Source organism: Chrysochloris asiatica, unplaced genomic scaffold, assembly GCF_000296735.1.
Source record: "Chrysochloris asiatica unplaced genomic scaffold, ChrAsi1.0 scaffold00003, whole genome shotgun sequence".
Taxonomy (NCBI): Eukaryota; Metazoa; Chordata; class Mammalia; order Afrosoricida; family Chrysochloridae; genus Chrysochloris; species Chrysochloris asiatica.
Window position 1 is genome coordinate 23,176,222 of NW_006408521.1, and position 18,846 is coordinate 23,195,067.

The following is an 18,846-nucleotide window of genomic DNA, read 5'->3' on the forward strand; positions in this document are numbered from 1 at the left end:
AATTGTGTATCTCTATCTCCTGTGAAAGCTGGGGTGCTTTTGTTGACTGTTGTATCCCCAAGTCTCAGGGTTGGTACCCTGGGGACTCCTTCCCTTCCTGTCCTGTTTAAGTTGGAGCCTTTAAGTAGCACCCCACCCACTCCCACCCCCAGCTTCTGACCCACTTTCCTCTGCTTCCCTAGTTGTGGCAACAGCCTCTGGTCATTTCTTTGAAGTGGCCAAACTCTTACCATAGTCTGGACCCTTCTTTCTCCAAGTCTTTACCTGCAGTAGCATGGCCCCAAAGTGGCTTCACAGAGCTTTAGCAACACCTGCCTGACTCCCTCTCCCCCACCTCCCCTCTACCCAATCTAAGTACAGTGTGTGTGTGCTCCACAAACGAGCTTCAAGACAAGTCTGCAGCTATTATTATTGTGGACTTCTAGCATGGCACTGTGGGATAATGCACTGGACCACAAGGTCAGTTTGAACCACAAGGTTGGCGGTTCAAATTCACCAGCTGCTCCTTGGAAACCGTATACAGGGTCTCCATGAGTTGGAACCGACTCCACAGCACTTAACATCAACAAAGAAGAAAATGGAGTCCTGGTGTGGTGCTGTAGGATAATGCACTGGGCCACAAGGTCAGTTTGAACTGCAAGGTCAGAGGTTCAAACCCACCAGTTGCTTCTGAGAAATCCTATGCAAGGTTGCTGAGTTGGAACCAACTCAACAGCACTTAACAACAACAAAGAAGAAAATGGGAATCCTGGTCTGGTGCTGTAGGATAGGCACTGAACTTCTAACCTCAAGGTTGGCAGTTCAATCCCACCAGCTACTCCTTGGAAATCCTAAACAGGGTTGCTATGAATTCGAACAGACTCGAGGGTACTTTAAGAAGAAGAGGGAAATGAGGAGTCCCTCGTGTTACTGTGGGTGAAGCATTGGGCTGCTAATCACAAGGCCGTTCAAACCCAGCAGCCATTTCTCAGGAGAAAGATGGGTCTGCCTGCTGTCTCGTAAGCTTTATAGTAGTAGAACCCTGAGGAGGAGTTCTTCTCTGTCCTATGGGGTCGTTATGAGTCAGAATTGACTCCGTGCCTGGCTACTGGTTACTGATTGGTTAAGAAAAAAATGAGAGAAAGGAAGAAAGACTTGCAGACCAATTCTAAGAGGAAGAGAAAGAATACCCAGCAAGCAACCCTACCCTCCTTTTTGCCCCTCACAGTCAAGAAAGCCAGTCCTTCTCCCACAGAGTCTGAAAAGTGAACCCATAGAGATATGAACAGATGTTTCAGTTCTGACTCATAGTGCTCCTGTATAGGGTTTCCGAGCAGCAGCTGGTAGGTTTGAACTGCTGACCTTGTAGGCCTAGTACTGACTCTGCAGTGCCATACCAGGACTCCATGGTTTGTTTTAATTACCAGAGTCACAGGGCTTTAGGAGCTCAAAGCCTGAAAGGTCCTGAGCAAGAAGGCGAACAGGCAATCGGTGTCCTAATTTCAGGGGTTTTGCAATTCACAGACAAGACTTTTTGCAGCACAGTGTTTCCCAGAGGCAACGGTAGCAGCAGCGTAGGCTTGAACTCCGGAGGCCTGGTGTTACCTTAACCGACCTGCTTAGCTTTGCACAAACCACTCATTCCAGCTGCCTTTGGGTTCTCAGCTGTAAAATGGGGATCATGGTAATGATAAACTTAATCATAACGTGACTGTGGCAGGGATCAAAAGAGCTAGTGGGTGTGAAAGCGTTTAGTGACAGGGGTGAGTTGGGGAAAGCTCTGTGTGAGTCAGAGTTGAAGCTGCAGGGAGATTCCGATCTGGCACGTGGGGACCTGGTGGGACTGGGCAGATAACAGATGCCAGCCCCTGTATGAAGTCCTGGGGAAGGGGCCCCCGCATGACCCATGTGACCATCCTCGTGGGCAGGAAAGAATTTTCCTCAGAATAAATCCTACATGCCAGCTTGGCTAGCTGGTTATTATGGGTATTTGTTTTGGAGGTGTACTCCACCTACTTGTAAGGAGTTGAACTTGCTGCTAGAATGATTAAGGAAGGTATTGTCGGATAAGCATTATCACAATGACAATCAACAGCCATGGCCCTGTAAGAACTACTAGGGTAATACGGCACCGCATCAGTTTTATGAGCATATTTATGACTGAGGGCTGGGCCCAGTCTATCAGCTGTGTATGTAGTTCAGACTCAGCGGCTTTAAGTCCAAGATCGAAGGCAAAGCAATTCTGGTCAACAGACCTTTCAATCATTTGCCGAACTTAGGTGGCGCCACAAGGACCATACTATTTTGACATCATTCACAAATTTCATCATCAGTGCCTGAGATCCTCATGAAATTCTGACTGCAAATTGTATCAGCTCTGACATTGGTACCTATGAGCTACTGAGTGAACTCTGTGAAATTTGGGGATCTGGCTGCCCTCTGGAAGTTAAACCCTAACATCCACACAGGATGGGCAGGATTAGTTATCTGTACAGGCACCAGAGGGAACAGGGCATCTCCCTGGCGGAGGCTGGGGAAAACTGGGTTTGGAAATGCAATCCAGGCTTGTCTGCATGTGGAAGCAGCAGGAATCTAATTCAGTCTAAGAAACTTCTGAACAGCAGGGAAGTGGCTTCAGAATCCAGAAGACACCAGTGAGGGTCTTTCAGGAACAGGTCTGGAGCAGCTCTGAGGGGAGCAGTTACTGCGTCACTGAGTTGGTTCTCACATATAGGGTTTCCAAGACATTAAGCATCTCCCTCAAACAGGCTGATAGACTCGAACTGCTGACATTGTGGTTCACAGTCCAGTGCTTTATCCTACAGATACACTGCATTTCCAAAAAGTAACAGAGTGGGGCTCAAAAGACTGATGGATGGGTCTGGTTCCCCATGGAAACTGCCTCAATGACACATTAACACCACTCACAGAATTTCCATTTGTGTGTGCACACGCAGGCCTCCAATTCTGATACATGAACAGAGCAGTCACCACAAGTGTATACCGGACTCCCTGGCAGATATAGTCATTACAAATTAATACATTATCATTTTGACTATGTCTCTTGTCTTTTTCCTCTCTGAACCTGATTGACCCTACTTTAGGTTTGCAAAGATACCAGACCCAAGCCCAAAAAGCAGTATTTGTTAAGTGCTGTCTAGTCAGTTCTGATGCATAACAACACCGTATAGTTTCTAAGGAGCAGCTGGTGGGTTTGAACTGTCAACCTGTTGTGACTTGCAGTCAAGTGTTGATCCTACATATGAGTAAACCGCCGCACCTTCATCCATGCCCACATTTTAAATCAATCATGTTGTTAAATGGTGTAGAGTTGGTTCTGACGCACAGTGACCCTGTATAGGGTTTCCTAGGAGCAACTAGTGAGTTTGAACCACTAACATTATGGTTAGCAGTCAAGTGTTTATTCTACCGTCACACCAGGTGCAGTTAAGTTGATTTTGACTCATAGGGACCCAAGATGACAAAGTTGAATTGCCAAGAGGGTTTTCTTGGCTGTAATCTTTTATGGGAACAGAGTGTGAGGTAGTTCTCCCACAGAGCTGCTTGGTGGGTTTGAACTGCCAAACTTTATACCAGCTGAATGCTTAATGGATATGCCACCACGTCTCTATTAGGTCCTTTTTATTGATTATTGAGCACAGCCTCAAAATCCTGTGCATTTCCACTACCAGTCAAGGAGAAAACCTGTCACCACTGCCCGGTCAGCTTGCTGAGTGTTTCTAATGGCAGTAGCTACATTAAGCATCATTTCAGGAAATGGCAGCCAGCAAACATTGCCCCAAATCAGTGCTATTTTCTAGAGTACAGTCATCTCTCTATTCATGATAATGTATATCAAAAATAGAACAAAGAGTAGTCATCATGGCATCTTCTAAAGACTGTTTTGCACACGGTCCAGCGATGACATTAAAGTCCTGTGTACAGCAAGCAGCAGCATAGTGATGGGCTCCAGGATCCTTTGTAAATAAACTGAGCTACATTCGCTGTGCAGGTGTTTATACCAGTTCACTAAGGATAAAATCTGTGTTGTTAATGCCATTGAGTCGTTTCCTACTCATAAGGACCTTGTATAGGGTTGCCGCGGAGCAGATGGTCAGCCTGAACTGCCAACCTTGAGATTCAAACTGACCTTATGATCGAGTGCTTACCCTACAGTACCACACCAGGACTCCAAAATCTGTGTTAGCAAAGTGAAAATTATTACATTAAAAAAAAAAAAAAAGACACACAAATGAACAGCCCTAAGCTCACCCAGCAGTCCTGTGTGGATCTGTCTCTTGCTTCAAGTGTCTGGATAGAACAGATTCGGAAACTCCCCAGATCTGTTCTATCCAAACACCTCACACACCTCTAACCTCCTCTTTAGGCATGTCTCTTGGACCACCTTCTTGGCCATCCTATTTCCAGGATCAATTAAACAGAGTTTTTGTGTGTGTTATGTGCCATTGAGTCGGTTCTGACCCATAGTGACCCAGTACAGGGTTTCCAAGGCTGTAAATCTTTACGGGAGCAGAAAGCCTCATCTTTCTTCCGTGGAACAGCTGGTAGTTTCGAACTGCTGACCGTGAGGTTTGCAGCCCGATTCGTAACCATTACGCTACCAGAGCTCTTGAGCTCCAAATCCTCGGCCACAAGTTCTCACATCTGTCAGAATTATTCTTACGTGGAGGCCAGTGTCAACCATCAATCTGGTCAGCCTGCACCTATGGCTTACACCCATGGCTCTCTGGACTTCTATTTCAATTGAGATGATGTGGTCTTGGAAGGCATGGGACACTTCTTCTGAAAAATGGCCAAGTGTGAGGGTGCTGAACATCTCTTGAAACAGCAAAAACAGGGTGGCAGCTGCACTCTCTGGATGTATAAAAGCCGTGGGGAAGAAGCCTGGATACCATGGAAGCTACCCTGGCCCTGGAGAAGAACCTGAACCAGTCTCTTCTGGACAGCTGCACCACCCACAGAGCCCCTCCCATCTCTGTGACTTTGACCTTCTCAATGAGGAAGTGAAACTTCGAGAAGATGAACAACCTGGCCAACCCTGCAGGCTGGCCGACCCTCAGACAGGGCTGGGCGAATCTCTCCTGCAGAGGTCCACCCACAAGCATGACTAGGAGCCTATGAGTCCGTCCGAGCTGTTGAGGGGCCTTCAGCCTTCCCCTGCCCTCCTCAGACCTAATGCCTGAACCTCGCCCTCCAGCCATAGAGGCAGCATCACCACCACCCTGGAGCCCCTCTCTCCTAAGCCAAGGATCAAATGAAAATAAAACTTCCTTTTACAGCAAAAAAAAAGAAAAACAACCAAAGCTCTTCAGCTGCTAAAAAGATTGGAGGTTCAAACTCACTAAGTATTCTGCAGAAGATGTAGCAGTATGCTTCTGTAGATTACAGCTTTGGGAACCCTATGGGAGCAGCTCTATCGTCCTTTATATAGGATCACTGAGTCAGAATGGTCTCAATGGCAGTGTGCTTTAAAAAAATGATACAAGGGCTGCTAGGAGTCGGAATCAATTTGATGGCACATTATCAACAGAAAGGAAGGCAGGAATGAAAATACAGTGGGGCTAACAGTGAGATTGAAGCGGAGATTCTAGGCCTTGCTTTTGCTTTCTATTTTTTCCCAATGTTCTGTGAACCTGTATCACTCATTGGTAGATATAAAATACATTATAGTTTTTAAAATTATACTTAAGAATATTTAAAATTATACTTAAGAATAAGCAACCAAGAAAAAGAAGGAAGAAAGGGCTCTGAGTACTAAAACAAGACTTAAATTTCATAGCAATTTCCTTACATGTTGCCAATGAGAGAGTAAAAACCATCCTTGCTGGGACTGGTAACATGGGACCCAGGCAGGCTTGCATATGAGATGGCAGACCAGTAAGCCAGCCACTGCCGGGGATGAACTGCTCAGTTACCACCAATCCTGCTGCCACCTTCACATTGTTACTTTGGCTGAGGCAGGAAATAGTGAAGGGCTAGGACTAGTTAAAGGAGCTCTGAAGCGTAGTGGTTCTGAGTCCGGCCGCTAATCATCCCATCAGCAGTTTGAAATTACCAGCTGCTCCGCAAGAGAAAGATGAGGTTTTCTGCTTCTGTTAAGATTTACAGCCTTGGAAACCCTAAACAGGGTTTGCTGAGTTGGAAATGACTCCACACCACTACCACCACCAGAACTGGTTAAACCAGGCCCAACTGTGCCCAGAAGCTTAGTAATGGGGGTCATAATTAGATTGCCTTTGTAAATCCCCAACGTGAGAGTCCATGTAACCACTGGCCATTTCTTCGGCCCACTTAGTGCTGCTGTTTTGATGGTCAGGTAGGGATGTGTCTTTCATTCTAAGTGTGAGTAGAGGTGGAACCCAAGGAAAACAGTTTGAAAAAATCTCAGATTCCAGCAATGCCAAAAGCGTCATGAACTTCACATAGTAAATGAGGATCTGGGTAGGGGTCCCCAACTTTCTTAATTGTCCTGAACTGAGCAAGCGGTGCTGCTGCGGGTGCTCCCGTACCCCCAGTGTTGCTGAAACAGAAGCAGCCTGGTATTGCAACGTTTCAAGAACCTGATGTTTCTGGGGAAGATTAATCCCTGCCTCTGCCATCAGATAAGAGGCATTTGAAGTGTACTTCTGCAAGAATAGGTACAGAGTTCAGCATGCCACTAATACTAACCGATCTAGGTCACCTGGAACTTCCACCGCGGAAAGAAAACAAACTTCCTTGGAAAACACGCTGTAATAAGCAGGTTGGCTTCAAACTCTTGGTTGTTTGTTTTAAAAAAAAAACATCAATACTGGTTAATTGGCTAATATCCAAACCTACTTTACACAAAGATTCCTAAGGTATGTAACTGTTTTTCCTGAGAAAGTAAGATTGGCTTAATTTGACCCACCTTGTGTTTAGAGTGTAATAAGGGGGGTCAAGTTCCTAGAACAGCCACCCATTTGGACCCATTCTTGCATGCCAATTCTAGGCTGTTACCAAGGCATGCACCCAGCGCCACCTCCTGGTGAAGTATGGTACCTCTCGGCTTCCTAGCCCAAAAACACAAGGCAGGAATGCTCAAATTTTGGGACAGTGAGTCCAACTTAAGACTTAAGTCCCCATAGAGGATGAGAGGTATCCAGGGCCTCCTGGGCATTCTCAGAGCCAAGGACATTAAACTGGAATGGACATGATCGAGGAGTGAGGAGGATTTAAGAAGAGAAAAACTATCAAGTGTCAGGTGACAAAGCACAATTCCCCCTACAGGGAGAGGATCCAGGCTCTCAATGTCTGCTGGGAAAGGACACACCACAGAACGAGGGCTGATGGAGCAAGTGACCCAAAGGCCTCTGCCTTTGCATTCACAGTACCAGACTAAAGATCAGGGCTGGACCAGGTGGAGCCACATTTACAATCTAATTTGATCCACTTGTCCAGGGGAAAAGGACGTGAGCCAACAAGGGAATGGGTGAATCAGGTTGCGCTTGGCACATGAAGGGCGCTCAGTAGACACTGTGTTGGATAAATGAACAAAGCTGCTGGGGGCGAGGGTCTTGTTGCACAAGGGCAGTCTGGGGCAGCAAGTATTCAGCCCCTCTTCTCCCCACTCCCCTTATGAGTCCCTAGTGTTCACAAAGCACTTGCTGCTCCTCCCGGACTGCCAAACATCACTTTCTGACTGGGACTGTCAACTGAGGGCATAAGTCTCCTGACACAGGTGGATGTCCCTGGGAAAATTCTAAAGCCCAGCAGCCTTTGTGCACATCATCATGTCATGTGCACCCTGGTTGGAGGCTGGGAAGTGGACAGGAAAGGATCAAGCTACCATTGCCAATGACCAAATACTGCTCTTATCTCCGAAGAGGGCTGGTGATGAGACACATTATCTAGGGGTAATGCGGGGCGGTTCATGTTTATTCTGAGCCTAGTCACAGTAAACGTCAAATCCCAAACCAGATCTGGCTGATAAGTTGGCAACAAGCAGTTGGAGAGGGATAAGCTAGGTGGTCCTGGACCGTCCATTCTATTGCACAAGGCCACTCTGGGTAGGAAGAACGGTGCCTCGGTGGACCCACTAGGAGGTACTGAGGTCACACTTGCATCTCCAGATGCCAGGGCAGTCCCCCTCTGGAGCGAACTAAATCCTGGGCACCGATCTGAGAGCTGAGCTCTGCTCCCACACGTCATTCTGACTGCAGGCTCTGCCCATCTTGAGCACTTGGGGCTGACGTCAAGACAGGAGGAAGCTGAAGAGGCCTCAGGGTGGAGCAGAGAGCAGCCCCAGGGGCTCTGGGACTTCAGGGCCTGCGATCCTTTCTGCGGAGTTTGTGTCCTGCTTGCGAGCCTCGCTGGGCAGCTCTCACCAGGCCTTTGAATTGTCCTTGCAGTTTCACTTTCTTCCTGTGGGGACAAGGAACAAAAAGGTTACACTTCACTGAGAACCAGCAGCCCTCCCTGTCAGCAGGGTCGTCTCCTCAGTTGGCCGGTCCCTCTCTTCTGGTACCGCCCCATGTACATGCACAGAGATGGTTGGTCAGAGCTCACGTTACCAGCACCTCCCATCCACAAGCAACTTGTCTCCAGCAAAGTACGCTTTGTGATGGAAGTTTAGAACACTGCTTACTCATATATTTGTATAATACTAGTTCCAAAGCACTCTGGGTTATGTCACTTGGCCATTAATGGCCAAACCGTAAAAGCAACTCCAATTTACCACTAATAGGGGACTTGCTGCTGAGTGCTGTAGCGTCGATTTTGACTCATAGCAACTTCATGTGACAGAGGAGAACCGCCCAATCATGTTTCCTTGGCTGTAATCTTTACAGGAACAAAATGTCAGATCTACGCCTGGAGGTGTGTTGCTGCGTAGGTTTGAACAGCCAGCCTTTCCTTTAGCAGCCAAGCTCTAATCGCTGGACCACCAGAGCTCCGAAAAGAGGGGATTACAAAAGCAAATGAAACACAAAGATGCTAGAAAAGATGGCTGTGCAGCAGAGATAGAGTAAACATTGGTTGTTAGGTGCTGTCAAGTCGATTCCAACTCTAGGACAGAGTAGAACCACCCTAGAGGGTTTCCTGAGCCCTGGTGTGGTGCTCTAGGATAAGCACTGGACTGGCAAGCATAGGTTGGAAGTTGAAATCCGCAGCTGCTCCTCGGAAACCCTGTACGGGGTCACACACCAACACAGGCCTAGACTGTAATCTGAGTCAGAACGGACTGACGTCACACACCAACACAGGCCTAGACTGTAATCTGACTCAGAACGGACTGACATCACACACCAACACAGACCGAGGCTGTAATCTGACTCAGAACGGACTGATGTCACACACCAACACAGGCCTGGACTGTAATCTGAGTCAGAATGGACTGACGTCACACAACACAGGCCTAGACTGTAATCTGAGTCAGAACGGACTGACGTCACACAACACAGACCTAGACTGTAATCTGAGTCAGAACGGACTGACGTCACACACCAACACAGACCGAGGCTGTAATCTGAGTCAGAATGGACTGACGTCACACAACACAGGCCTAGACTGTAATCTGACTCAGAACGGACTGACGTCACACACCAACACAGGCCTGGACTGTAATCTGAGTCAGAATGGACTGACGTCACACAACACAGGCCTAGATTGTAATCTGAGTCAGAAAGGACTGACGTCAACAACACAGGCCTAGACTGTAATCCGAGTCAGAACGGACTGACGTCACACAACAACACAGGCCTAGACTGTAATCTGAGTCAGAACGGACTGACGTCACACACCAACACAGGCCGAGGCTGTAATCTGAGTCAGAACGGACTGACATCACACACCAACACAGGCCTAGACTGTAATCTGAGTCAGAATGGACTGACATCACACAACGACACAGGCCGAGGCTGTAATCTTGACGTCAGCAGACTGTCAGGTCTTCTCTCCAACTGAGCTGCTGGTGGTTTCCAACTACCAACCTTTCAGTTAGTAGAGGATGGCTAAACCACTGTGCCATCAGGGCTCCTTGAGAAATGTTTCTATGACACAATAGCATGTTAAGCAAGAAGTTTATGTCACAGTATGTACACACCAACTACATGTAGGTGCACGAAAAAAATAAAGATACACACACACACACAATCGATGGAATCCTGGTGTAGCACCATAGGATAAGCACTCGACCTCAAAGTTGGTTTGAACTGCAAGATCGGTAGCTCAAACTCAACAGCCACTCCTTGGGAACCCTATACAGGGTCTCTATGAGTCGGAACTGATGCAAAGGCACTTAACAACAACAACAACAACAACAACGTACAGTAGATACCCACCTGTGGGGATTCCATATTTGTTAAAAAATAAAACAAAAACAGAACACTGAAAGAGACTTCAACAACTGTGTTGAGAGTTTCATAAGAAACTCAGCCATCATACGTTTCCTTTGCTTGGAGCACTGAGATCCTACCTATCCCACGCTCCAACCTTAACCCCAAAGTATACCTGCGGTTGAGCCTGGATCTGTTGAGGGGGATGTAGGCGTAGGGGTCAAGTCGCCCTTTCTTCTTCATGTCACCCTTTGCTTTCTGCTCCAGAGAAACAGTGTCAACAAGGAGTGTGGGGTTCCCCTGCTCCCCCACAAACTACTGACAGGCCATTGCCCTCCACTCCATTCTCTGCCTGAGGTGGCACCCAAGAGCTGCAGTATGGCACTGGAAGGCAATTCAACAAAAGTCCCCAAGTCCAAGGGCGTCCCCAGTCCAGCTCCACCCACAAAGGTGCCTTCTGGGGACAGGCAAGGGCAAAATGGGCCTCCCCCTTTCCTAGACACTGCTTCCTCATTGCTCTCCTGGCATCATCCAGCATGAGGAGACCCTCAGTTCTTACCTTGGCCTTATACTCAGCTCCAGGCATAGCTTTCTTAGCCAAAGGCCGATGGATGCCAGATCCTCCAGCTAGAAAAAGAACAGAGACCCAGAGTCAGGCAGCTTCCACCTGTGGGCACCTGAGAGCTGAGGAAGATGATGGACATCTTCTCTCTAGAGAGGTGGGGAAAGGCAGGAACTTGGCTAGAACTCCTGCTAATCAGGGATAAAGACCTTCTATAAGAATGTCATACAGACCCAGGTTCCAGCTCTGCCACACACCAGCTCTAACCTTAGGCAAGTCTCTTAAGTTTCTGTTGTCTCTTAGCCTCATCAGTAAAATGAAGTACTTTATAGTTTTTTAAGGCTTTCCCACCTCTCGATCACTGGTGCTTCACACTGACACTGTGAGTGAGAAAGGCCAGTATCCATGCCATGGACAGATGTGAAAACTGGCTTGTCCAGTGTCATGGTTACAATATCACTTTCAGCCTGGACTCTCACAGTCCTGGATGGATTCCTACCATGCTGAGGCACTGGAGAGAGCTCTACAACGAGGAATCAGAGGCTCATGATGTGATCGGGCCAATGTCAAATCTAAGCACAATAGGGTGATACATCAGCCAGTCTTGTGGGTGCCAACTGAGTGCAGACAAACTGAGGAATCTCCCAGCTCTGTCACCCTCCTTGGAATTCCCGGTTCAGTTCAGGTGTGCGGTAGTGAATTATCTAACATCTCTTCTTGCCAGTCTATCACTCCCACCAAACGACGTTTCTGCCCTGCTGCGTCTGGCTCAGAGAAAGCGGGAAACGATACTGATGTGATAGGATGACATGATTCAGCTAGGGATACTAGCAGAGTTCACTGTAACTTGAACAAGTCAAGCAGAGTGACTGGGATCAGGACACTTGCTTGTAGAGTGAGGTGGGGCCTCCAGGCTTGCTGACCCAGGGAGCTAGTGCTGAGTGCCTTCAGGCTGAAGTTTATGGTAGATTGGTGTGTCTGGTGGACATTTAGTAGCAGCTGAAGGGAACTACTGTGCCCTGAGCATTTTCTGATCTTGTATTGTAACCTGTTAATATTGAGTATTCTCTGAGTTCTGTGTGTCTGTCCATTGCAATGGATTATTGAATCCAACTGAAGAGTAGAGGGTTGTGGTGCCACAGATGTCTGCAGCAGGTGATGGGCCTTCATGTCCAGGGAAACTGACGCTCACCTTGGTACTGTGGGGGCGTCTCCAGCTCATCGTCATCATCAGCCTCTTGGCGACGCTTCAGCTTCTGGCGTTTTTTCTATAAAGAGCCAAACAGTAGTGAACACGAGGCATCCTCGTTAATGACAACAATCAAGGCAGCAGTCACCCGCATGAGCATGAAAGGCCCTCTGCTAAGTACTCGAGCGCCCACTTGCAGTTGAGGAAATGAAGGCTCAGAGAGGGCAAGCAACGGTCCTAGACCACACAGCTAGGAAGTGCAGAGGGAAAGCTCTACCAGGTCTCCATAGCTTGGCTCTCTGCACGGGACCCACCCCTTGCCTTGCCTGGGCACCTGAACCCCCAGCTTAGTCCCTGTATGGAAATGAGGTTTCTGGACTCTGAGAGACCAGCTTCCCTCAGGTCTTCCACTCACCCAGTGTCCCCATTAGTCATCACTGTTGATCTCCCCTGGTGCTCGGCACAGGCCAGGCACTGCAGGACCTCATTCATATTGCCATTTCAGCAGACACAGCACAGGCAGCAATGGGACCGTTAACTTGTTCAATTTTATCCAACAAGAAGCTGAGCACCAACAATGTGCCAGACACTGTGCCAGGTGCACCCAGTCCCCCAGGAAACTTCAGTCTAGACCTAACAAGCAGGCAGGGCAGAGGGCTGGTGTCCGAGAGTCACTGCGCAAGGAGAGAACCCACTGACAGCAAAAGTGCCCTGGAAGTCTGGTAACATCACAAATCCTAGGGCTGGTGGGCTTCAGGCCAGACTCTAAGAAGCATGGTCTAGACTGGGATGAAAAGGTGCCAAGGAACAGAGGCCACCTAGCACCGTGGGCAGGCAGCCAGCAGAATGGATCTCCTTGGAGAGACATAGACAGGGGCTGGGAACGGGGCTCTGGATGCATTGTAGAGGGCCATGGCCCAGCCCACTGGCCTTCACCTGTGGCTGCCACCCACACCCGAGGCTTCCCCAGGTGTGGACGGAGGAGTGGGACTTCACAGCTGTCACGTAAAGGAGTCCCTGGGAGAGCTCGGTAGCAGGTGCTGACTTGCCACAAGCCCACGGCGGAGTGTGGCTACCCTGGAGCCTCTCAGTGTCAAAGACAAGGCCCCACCGTCTGCTCTGCTGCCCTGCGCTGTGGGCTGGCCTTGAGGGGGTGGTCAGTGGCTCAGAGACTGCAAAGTCAGGTGAGAAGATGCAAACGAACCAGGGAAGCTTTGCCTAAAAGGATTTCAGGACAAAGGCAACGATGAAAATAAATGCTGAGCAGGACATACTGGGAGAGGAGCCCAGAGACGTACATGTCCCAGTATCACCTGGGACGGAAGCAGACTCACTGGCTGAAGGCTGGGCAAAGAAAGCAACAGCTCCCAATAAGAGCCACATCCTCCAGGAAAACAGGCTGCGTAAAGGGGCAGCCAGGGACATGAGGCACCTCTCAAGGGCATTCCTCAGACGCCCTTGGCCCCGAGCTTCTCTGAGTCTACAGGATGAATCCTCTAACCAGAGTTCTGCAAGCCTTTAACACACTAATAAAAAGGAACTCCGAGAGTCGGTGGGTGGGTGGACATTTGGTAAGGAGCAGACCTTCGTGAGCACGCTATTAAAGGATCTAGTAATTTGGGGAGAAGTTAAGTACCTCAGGCACTGTGCTCAGACACTTTACTTAGCCTATCCAACTGTCCCAGTAATTCTTCAAGACGGTCTACATATAGCCCCATCTCACAGATGAGGAATTGAAGTTTTGAAAGCTTAGGTTAAAGATAAGTGGGACCTTTGCCACGAATACTATTGTACCCCCTTCCTAGGCAGCTACCCTCCCCTGCAAGTGAGTCCCAGGAGGCTGTATGAGCTAGGTGCAGTCCTCGATGACAGGAAGGGAAGACACTGTTCAAGGTGTCCCAGAGCTTGTGAACGATGGATCTCCATTGGTGGGCTGAGAGTGTTCCATCCTGAAGGCAGTAACTAATGGGTTAAGACGGGTAACAGTGGCAAGGGCTCTGGAGATTGAAGATCTCCAATGAGAACCTGTGCAACTAACAAGCCCTGGGACCTTGGACAGGTCATTTCTGAAGCCTAATCTTCAAATGTGGCTCAAGGAGTCTTCTGTGCAGATTAAGTGGGGTAGGGAGGGGGCCTTTAGCACTGTGTCTGGCACCCACCCTACACAGGAGCTGGGGCACTGAGCCAGCTGGGGCCCTTCCAGGCTGCACAGAGACAGATGTGGCAGACAGATGTGGTGCTTTGCCTCATCCTTCCTTCAACTGAACAACCACTAGGTGCTCCAGTGACCCAACCCTGCCCTCTCCAGCATTCCAGACCCTCCTCTGGACGTGCATCTACAACCCCAGGACTGCCCACCATGCACGTCCCTGAGGACTCATGGGCACTCAGAAAGCTGGGCAGGTGGACTGGAAGTGGGGTAAGTGGGCACCAAACTGAGGCTCCCCACCCTCCACGCAGTAGGAATTACTCACACTCCGGAAGCCCACATCTTCCATCACGTCAGCTGCCTCCTCATCCTCACCTGGTTGGTGGGGCCAGAAGAGAGAGACCTGTGAGCACACAGGGAGCCTGCTTTTCTGACTCCCCGCTCCCACCAATCTGGTCAGGAGGAAGGTTTCACCGCCTTACTTGCACACCTACCCCCACAGATGTGAGCTAGACATTGTGTGGGGACAGAAAGAAGTATGGGGCTCAGCAGTCAGAAGGAAGATAAACTCAAATCAAACTGTCAGAAAACAGCATGTGACTAAAAGTCAGGGACAGGGCAGTGTTCCTGAAGGCTGAGGAGTGGCTGAAAGGTAACAGTGTTTGAACAAAAAGAGAGGGTGGGGTGTTCTCAGCAGCAGGAATACCTGGGCCAAAGGGAGCAAAGCACTTGCAAAGAAGGGATGAGAACAGAGCAATGAAGAGACCAGCGGAGGAAACAGCACCAGTCACACCTACACCTGCCGGTGGACAAGCGTGACCCTATTTCTTCAGCACCAAGTGGGGAGTGGTACTATGCCCTTGTGGAAGATGCGGAAGCCAAGGCACAGAGGCAAACTTATTGTCCAAAGCCACAGTCTGGTGACTTAGATAGAGGGCCACGAACAACACACAGGCAGTCTGACTCCAAAGTTCCAGTAATCCCCTAGCTATGTCTGTAGACTCAAGTGGCTGGCATGTGGGGTGGGCAGCCTGGGCGCACTGGAACAGTGAGAGTCTGTGAGATGGCACTGTGAGATCAGGGCCAGGGAAGTGTGCAGGGGGAACCCAAGAGAAAGGGAAGGTGAGTGCTTTCTAGAAGGTCTAGGCGTTGAGATTTAATAGATGGATGTGTGGAGAGAGGGGGCAAGAGAAGTACACAAGCATGCACGCTGACTGCTGGGCAACACAAGGCAACGAATCAGGAGGTTGGGATGGTGTCAGAGCCTGGTTCTTTCTACCTCTACACGATCTTCAGGGTCTCAGGAGAGTTTGCATTAGAAAAAGAAAAAAAACAAAAAAAAAAATGAAGGACTAATCTCTAAAATGTATAGAAAAAGTCAACACCTCAACAACAAAAAGACAATCCAATGAAGAAATGGTCAGCTGATATGAACCAGACATGTCACCAGAGAACACATTCAGGCAGCCAACAAATACATGAAGAGATGTTTCCGATCATTAGCCATACAATGAAAATCCAAACAACAATGAGATGTCACCTTACCCAAGCAATAATAACATGATCCAAAAGCCAGAAAACAAGAAATGCTGCAAGGGTATGGGGAGACTACAACTCTCAATCACTACTGGAGGGATTGTCGTAAGATGATACAACCACTATGGCAAATGGTATGGCGCGTCCTTAAAATCATAGAAATGGAGCTACCATATAATCCAGTCATCCCACAACTAGATATGTATCCTGAGAACTAAGAGCCATGACACAAATAGATCCATCACAGCACTATTCACAATATTATAAAGGTGGAAACTGTCAAAGTGCCCATCAATGGGTGAATGCATACACAACAGAATACTAGGCAACATGAAAGAATAACAATGAATTAGCAAAGCATCTCACAACATGGATGAATGCCAAGGGCTAGCTAGGCTCCCAAATACTGTAGTGGTCACCATTATAAAAAAGTCAAGAAAAGGTTTATACGCAGAAAGGAACATTCTTTGATGGTTGCCAGGGATGGGAGTGGGAGAGGGAGAGAATCACTAACTGAACAGTAAACATACACTAACCTGCATGAAGGGGAAGGCAATACAAAGTGGGAGATCAGCACAACATAACTAACACAAAAGACACAAGGAGGTACTCAAGAGTAAAAGACAACAATGCGAACATTCACATACATACTCTTGAAACAGCAGTAATAAAGTGTCATTACAATACCTACATAGACGTATACGTTCAACAGGCATGGTGGCACATGAGAAACACCCACGAGCATATATGTCGCTGTTGTTGTTAAGTGCTATTGAACTGGTTCTGATTCATAGCAACTCTGTACAGGGTTTCCAAGGAGCGGCTGGTAAATTTCAACAGTTGACCTTCCAATTCAAATTGACCTTATGGTCGAGTGATTACCCCCAACCTTGTACTAGGACTCCCTATGTATGTGCTGCAAATATGTCCAGGTATACAGCAGAGCACACAGGAGGAACTTTATCAGTTTATAAGCTTGTTCGCCATAATCAAACACCCTGAGTCACTGGGCTCAAAGGCTTAGAACCATAGTTTCAGGGATCATCGAAGTCAGCTGACATCGTACAATCCATAAAACAATGTTCTACATCCCATTTTGATGGGCAGTGACTGGCGTTTTAAAAGTTTACAAGCAGTCATCCAAGATCCAACTATTGGTCTCTTCCTGTCCAGAGCAAAGAAAAGTAAAGAAAAATCCATGACTCAGGTAATGAACTAAGTAACAGCTGGAGCCTAGCCAGTACTACTAACCACTCTGATTGGGACTATAATAGGAAGTCCTGGACAGAGTGGGAGAAAACTGTGGAACAAAACTCAAAATCATAAAAGACACCACACATACTGGTCAGACAGGAACTGGTGGGAGAACCCAAGACACCCAGAGATACCCTCAAATTGGAAGTGAACCAACTCCCAGTCCTCTAAAGTGAACCATGACATCTATGAGGAATGTGCTCCTCTGAACAATCAAAAGGGCAACATTTGTCCAAAAGCAAAATTCAGGGATAGGAAAAAGGGAAGAAGGGAAACAGGGAATCCAGGGAGAACGTGGGAAGAGCACTGCTACACACTACCGTCCTGAGACAACGTGTGTGTAAACCGATGAATGGGAAATTAAACTTGCTCTGTAAACTTTCACTCAAACCACAGTAAATGTTCAAAAAAAGGAAGGAAAGAAAGAAAAGAAGATAAAGTAATGTTACATGAACTTTTGTTTGAATAATGTTATGTACTGTGTAAATGTCTGGGTTGCAACATAAAAGATCTCTTAGTGTGTGAGAAACAAAAAATTTGAGAAAATTGCTTTAGAATGTATCTGTTTTACACTTTGTTTTCCTAATGAGTGGTCGCAGAGTATAGAAATCAATGAGCAAACCAATGAATGCACACAGCAGTTCGGGACAGACAGGCAGCCTTACCTTTAGCACCTTCCTCTTCCTCTATCTGGTCTCCCTCATCTCCTTCTCGAATGATCAACCGGCCGTCGGCGCTGACCTTGAAGCCATGGTCTTTCCTCTTGCCCCGGCTAGGTCCAGGCTGTGTGGCTGATGCGGCAGTGTGTGGGTGAGGAAGTGGAGAGACCAATCCGCCCACTCACAGCCCCATCCTGCCCCACAAGCCCAGGTCTGTGTCCCCAAACAGTGTGCAGCAAGAGGTGTGAGGGGTCCACAGGCCTACCACAGACACCCCTCATCTGCTTCCCTCAAGAACTCGCACACATCGGCTTACCTAGAACGCGCTGGGCTACTTTGGGGTCCAGGAAGTTGAGGGGCTCATCCCCACCACCCTCCTTTAGCCACGCCCTGCTCCTCTGCCGGGCCAGTTTCCGCTGCTCCTTGCCCCGGCTCCTTTCCTGCTTCTCATCTTCCTCCTCATCCTCTGAGTCAGCCAGAATCTCCTCGATGCTGAGGACAGAGATGCCCCCAAGTCAGAGTGCTCCCAGGATGGGCAGGGGCAGCTGGGCATGACCTGAGCAGGCTCTAGGTCTTCACGAGTCCTGCTGTCGGGGTCTCACCTGTCACCTTTGCCCTGAGCAGGCTCCTCTTCTTCATCCTTCTCCTCCTCCTCTTCCAAGGCAGCCTGGTTCAAGGTACGCTGCCTCTTGGCCCGGGCCTCAGCTTTTCGGATGTTTAGAAGGACTTTGTGGTACTCTGCAGGCAACAGCCCCTTCACTAATTCAAACCTGAGGGTGGCAAAGGGTGGTAAGGAGCACTGGCAAGCGATTACCAGGGACCTTGTAACCCTGCCTCGCCCCTTCTCTCCAGGAATGCCCTTCCAGCCCTCACCCTTAATCGGCACACTGACCCGAACTTCCGGATGAACTTGGTGAACAGGTTCCGGAGCTTCATGCGGAAGTGTCGCCGCATGTCGTCTGACAACTTCCCAATGGCGTCCATCTGCCGACAGAGCACAGGACTCAGGGGCACTTCCCTCTCCAGCCCTCTCAGTGCTGTCCTGATCAGCTGAGAGGGCAGTCACATGTCCATCATCTGGACCACACCCCTTCTCCTTCACGACAGCCCCTGACCACTCCACCGAGATCTCAGCTTCTGAATCGCTTAAGAAAGCATGATCTCATCGGATCCTTAGAACCTGACGAGGCTGATGCTATTCTCAT

The 18,846-nt window shown here is 48.6% G+C and overlaps 1 protein-coding gene across 3 annotated transcripts in view; it reads right to left on the reverse strand.

Moving 5' to 3' along the window:
• Window positions 1-8,279: 8,279 nt before the first annotated feature.
• The window catches only part of RRP12 (ribosomal RNA processing 12 homolog (S. cerevisiae)), a 36,320-nt gene continuing 25,753 nt past the window's right edge, over window positions 8,280-18,846 (reverse strand). For all 3 annotated transcript variants that reach the window (XM_006831201.1, XM_006831200.1, XM_006831199.1), the window contains 9 exons: window positions 18,534-18,625; window positions 18,244-18,411; window positions 17,958-18,133; window positions 17,648-17,773; window positions 14,518-14,567; window positions 12,047-12,122; window positions 10,852-10,919; window positions 10,468-10,550; window positions 8,280-8,382 (listed from right to left, as the gene is read on the reverse strand). In XM_006831201.1, coding sequence (XP_006831264.1) covers window positions 8,280-8,382; window positions 10,468-10,550; window positions 10,852-10,919; window positions 12,047-12,122; window positions 14,518-14,567; window positions 17,648-17,773; window positions 17,958-18,133; window positions 18,244-18,411; window positions 18,534-18,625 — 942 coding nt within the window. The remainder of the gene's footprint in view (window positions 8,383-10,467; window positions 10,551-10,851; window positions 10,920-12,046; window positions 12,123-14,517; window positions 14,568-17,647; window positions 17,774-17,957; window positions 18,134-18,243; window positions 18,412-18,533; window positions 18,626-18,846) is intronic.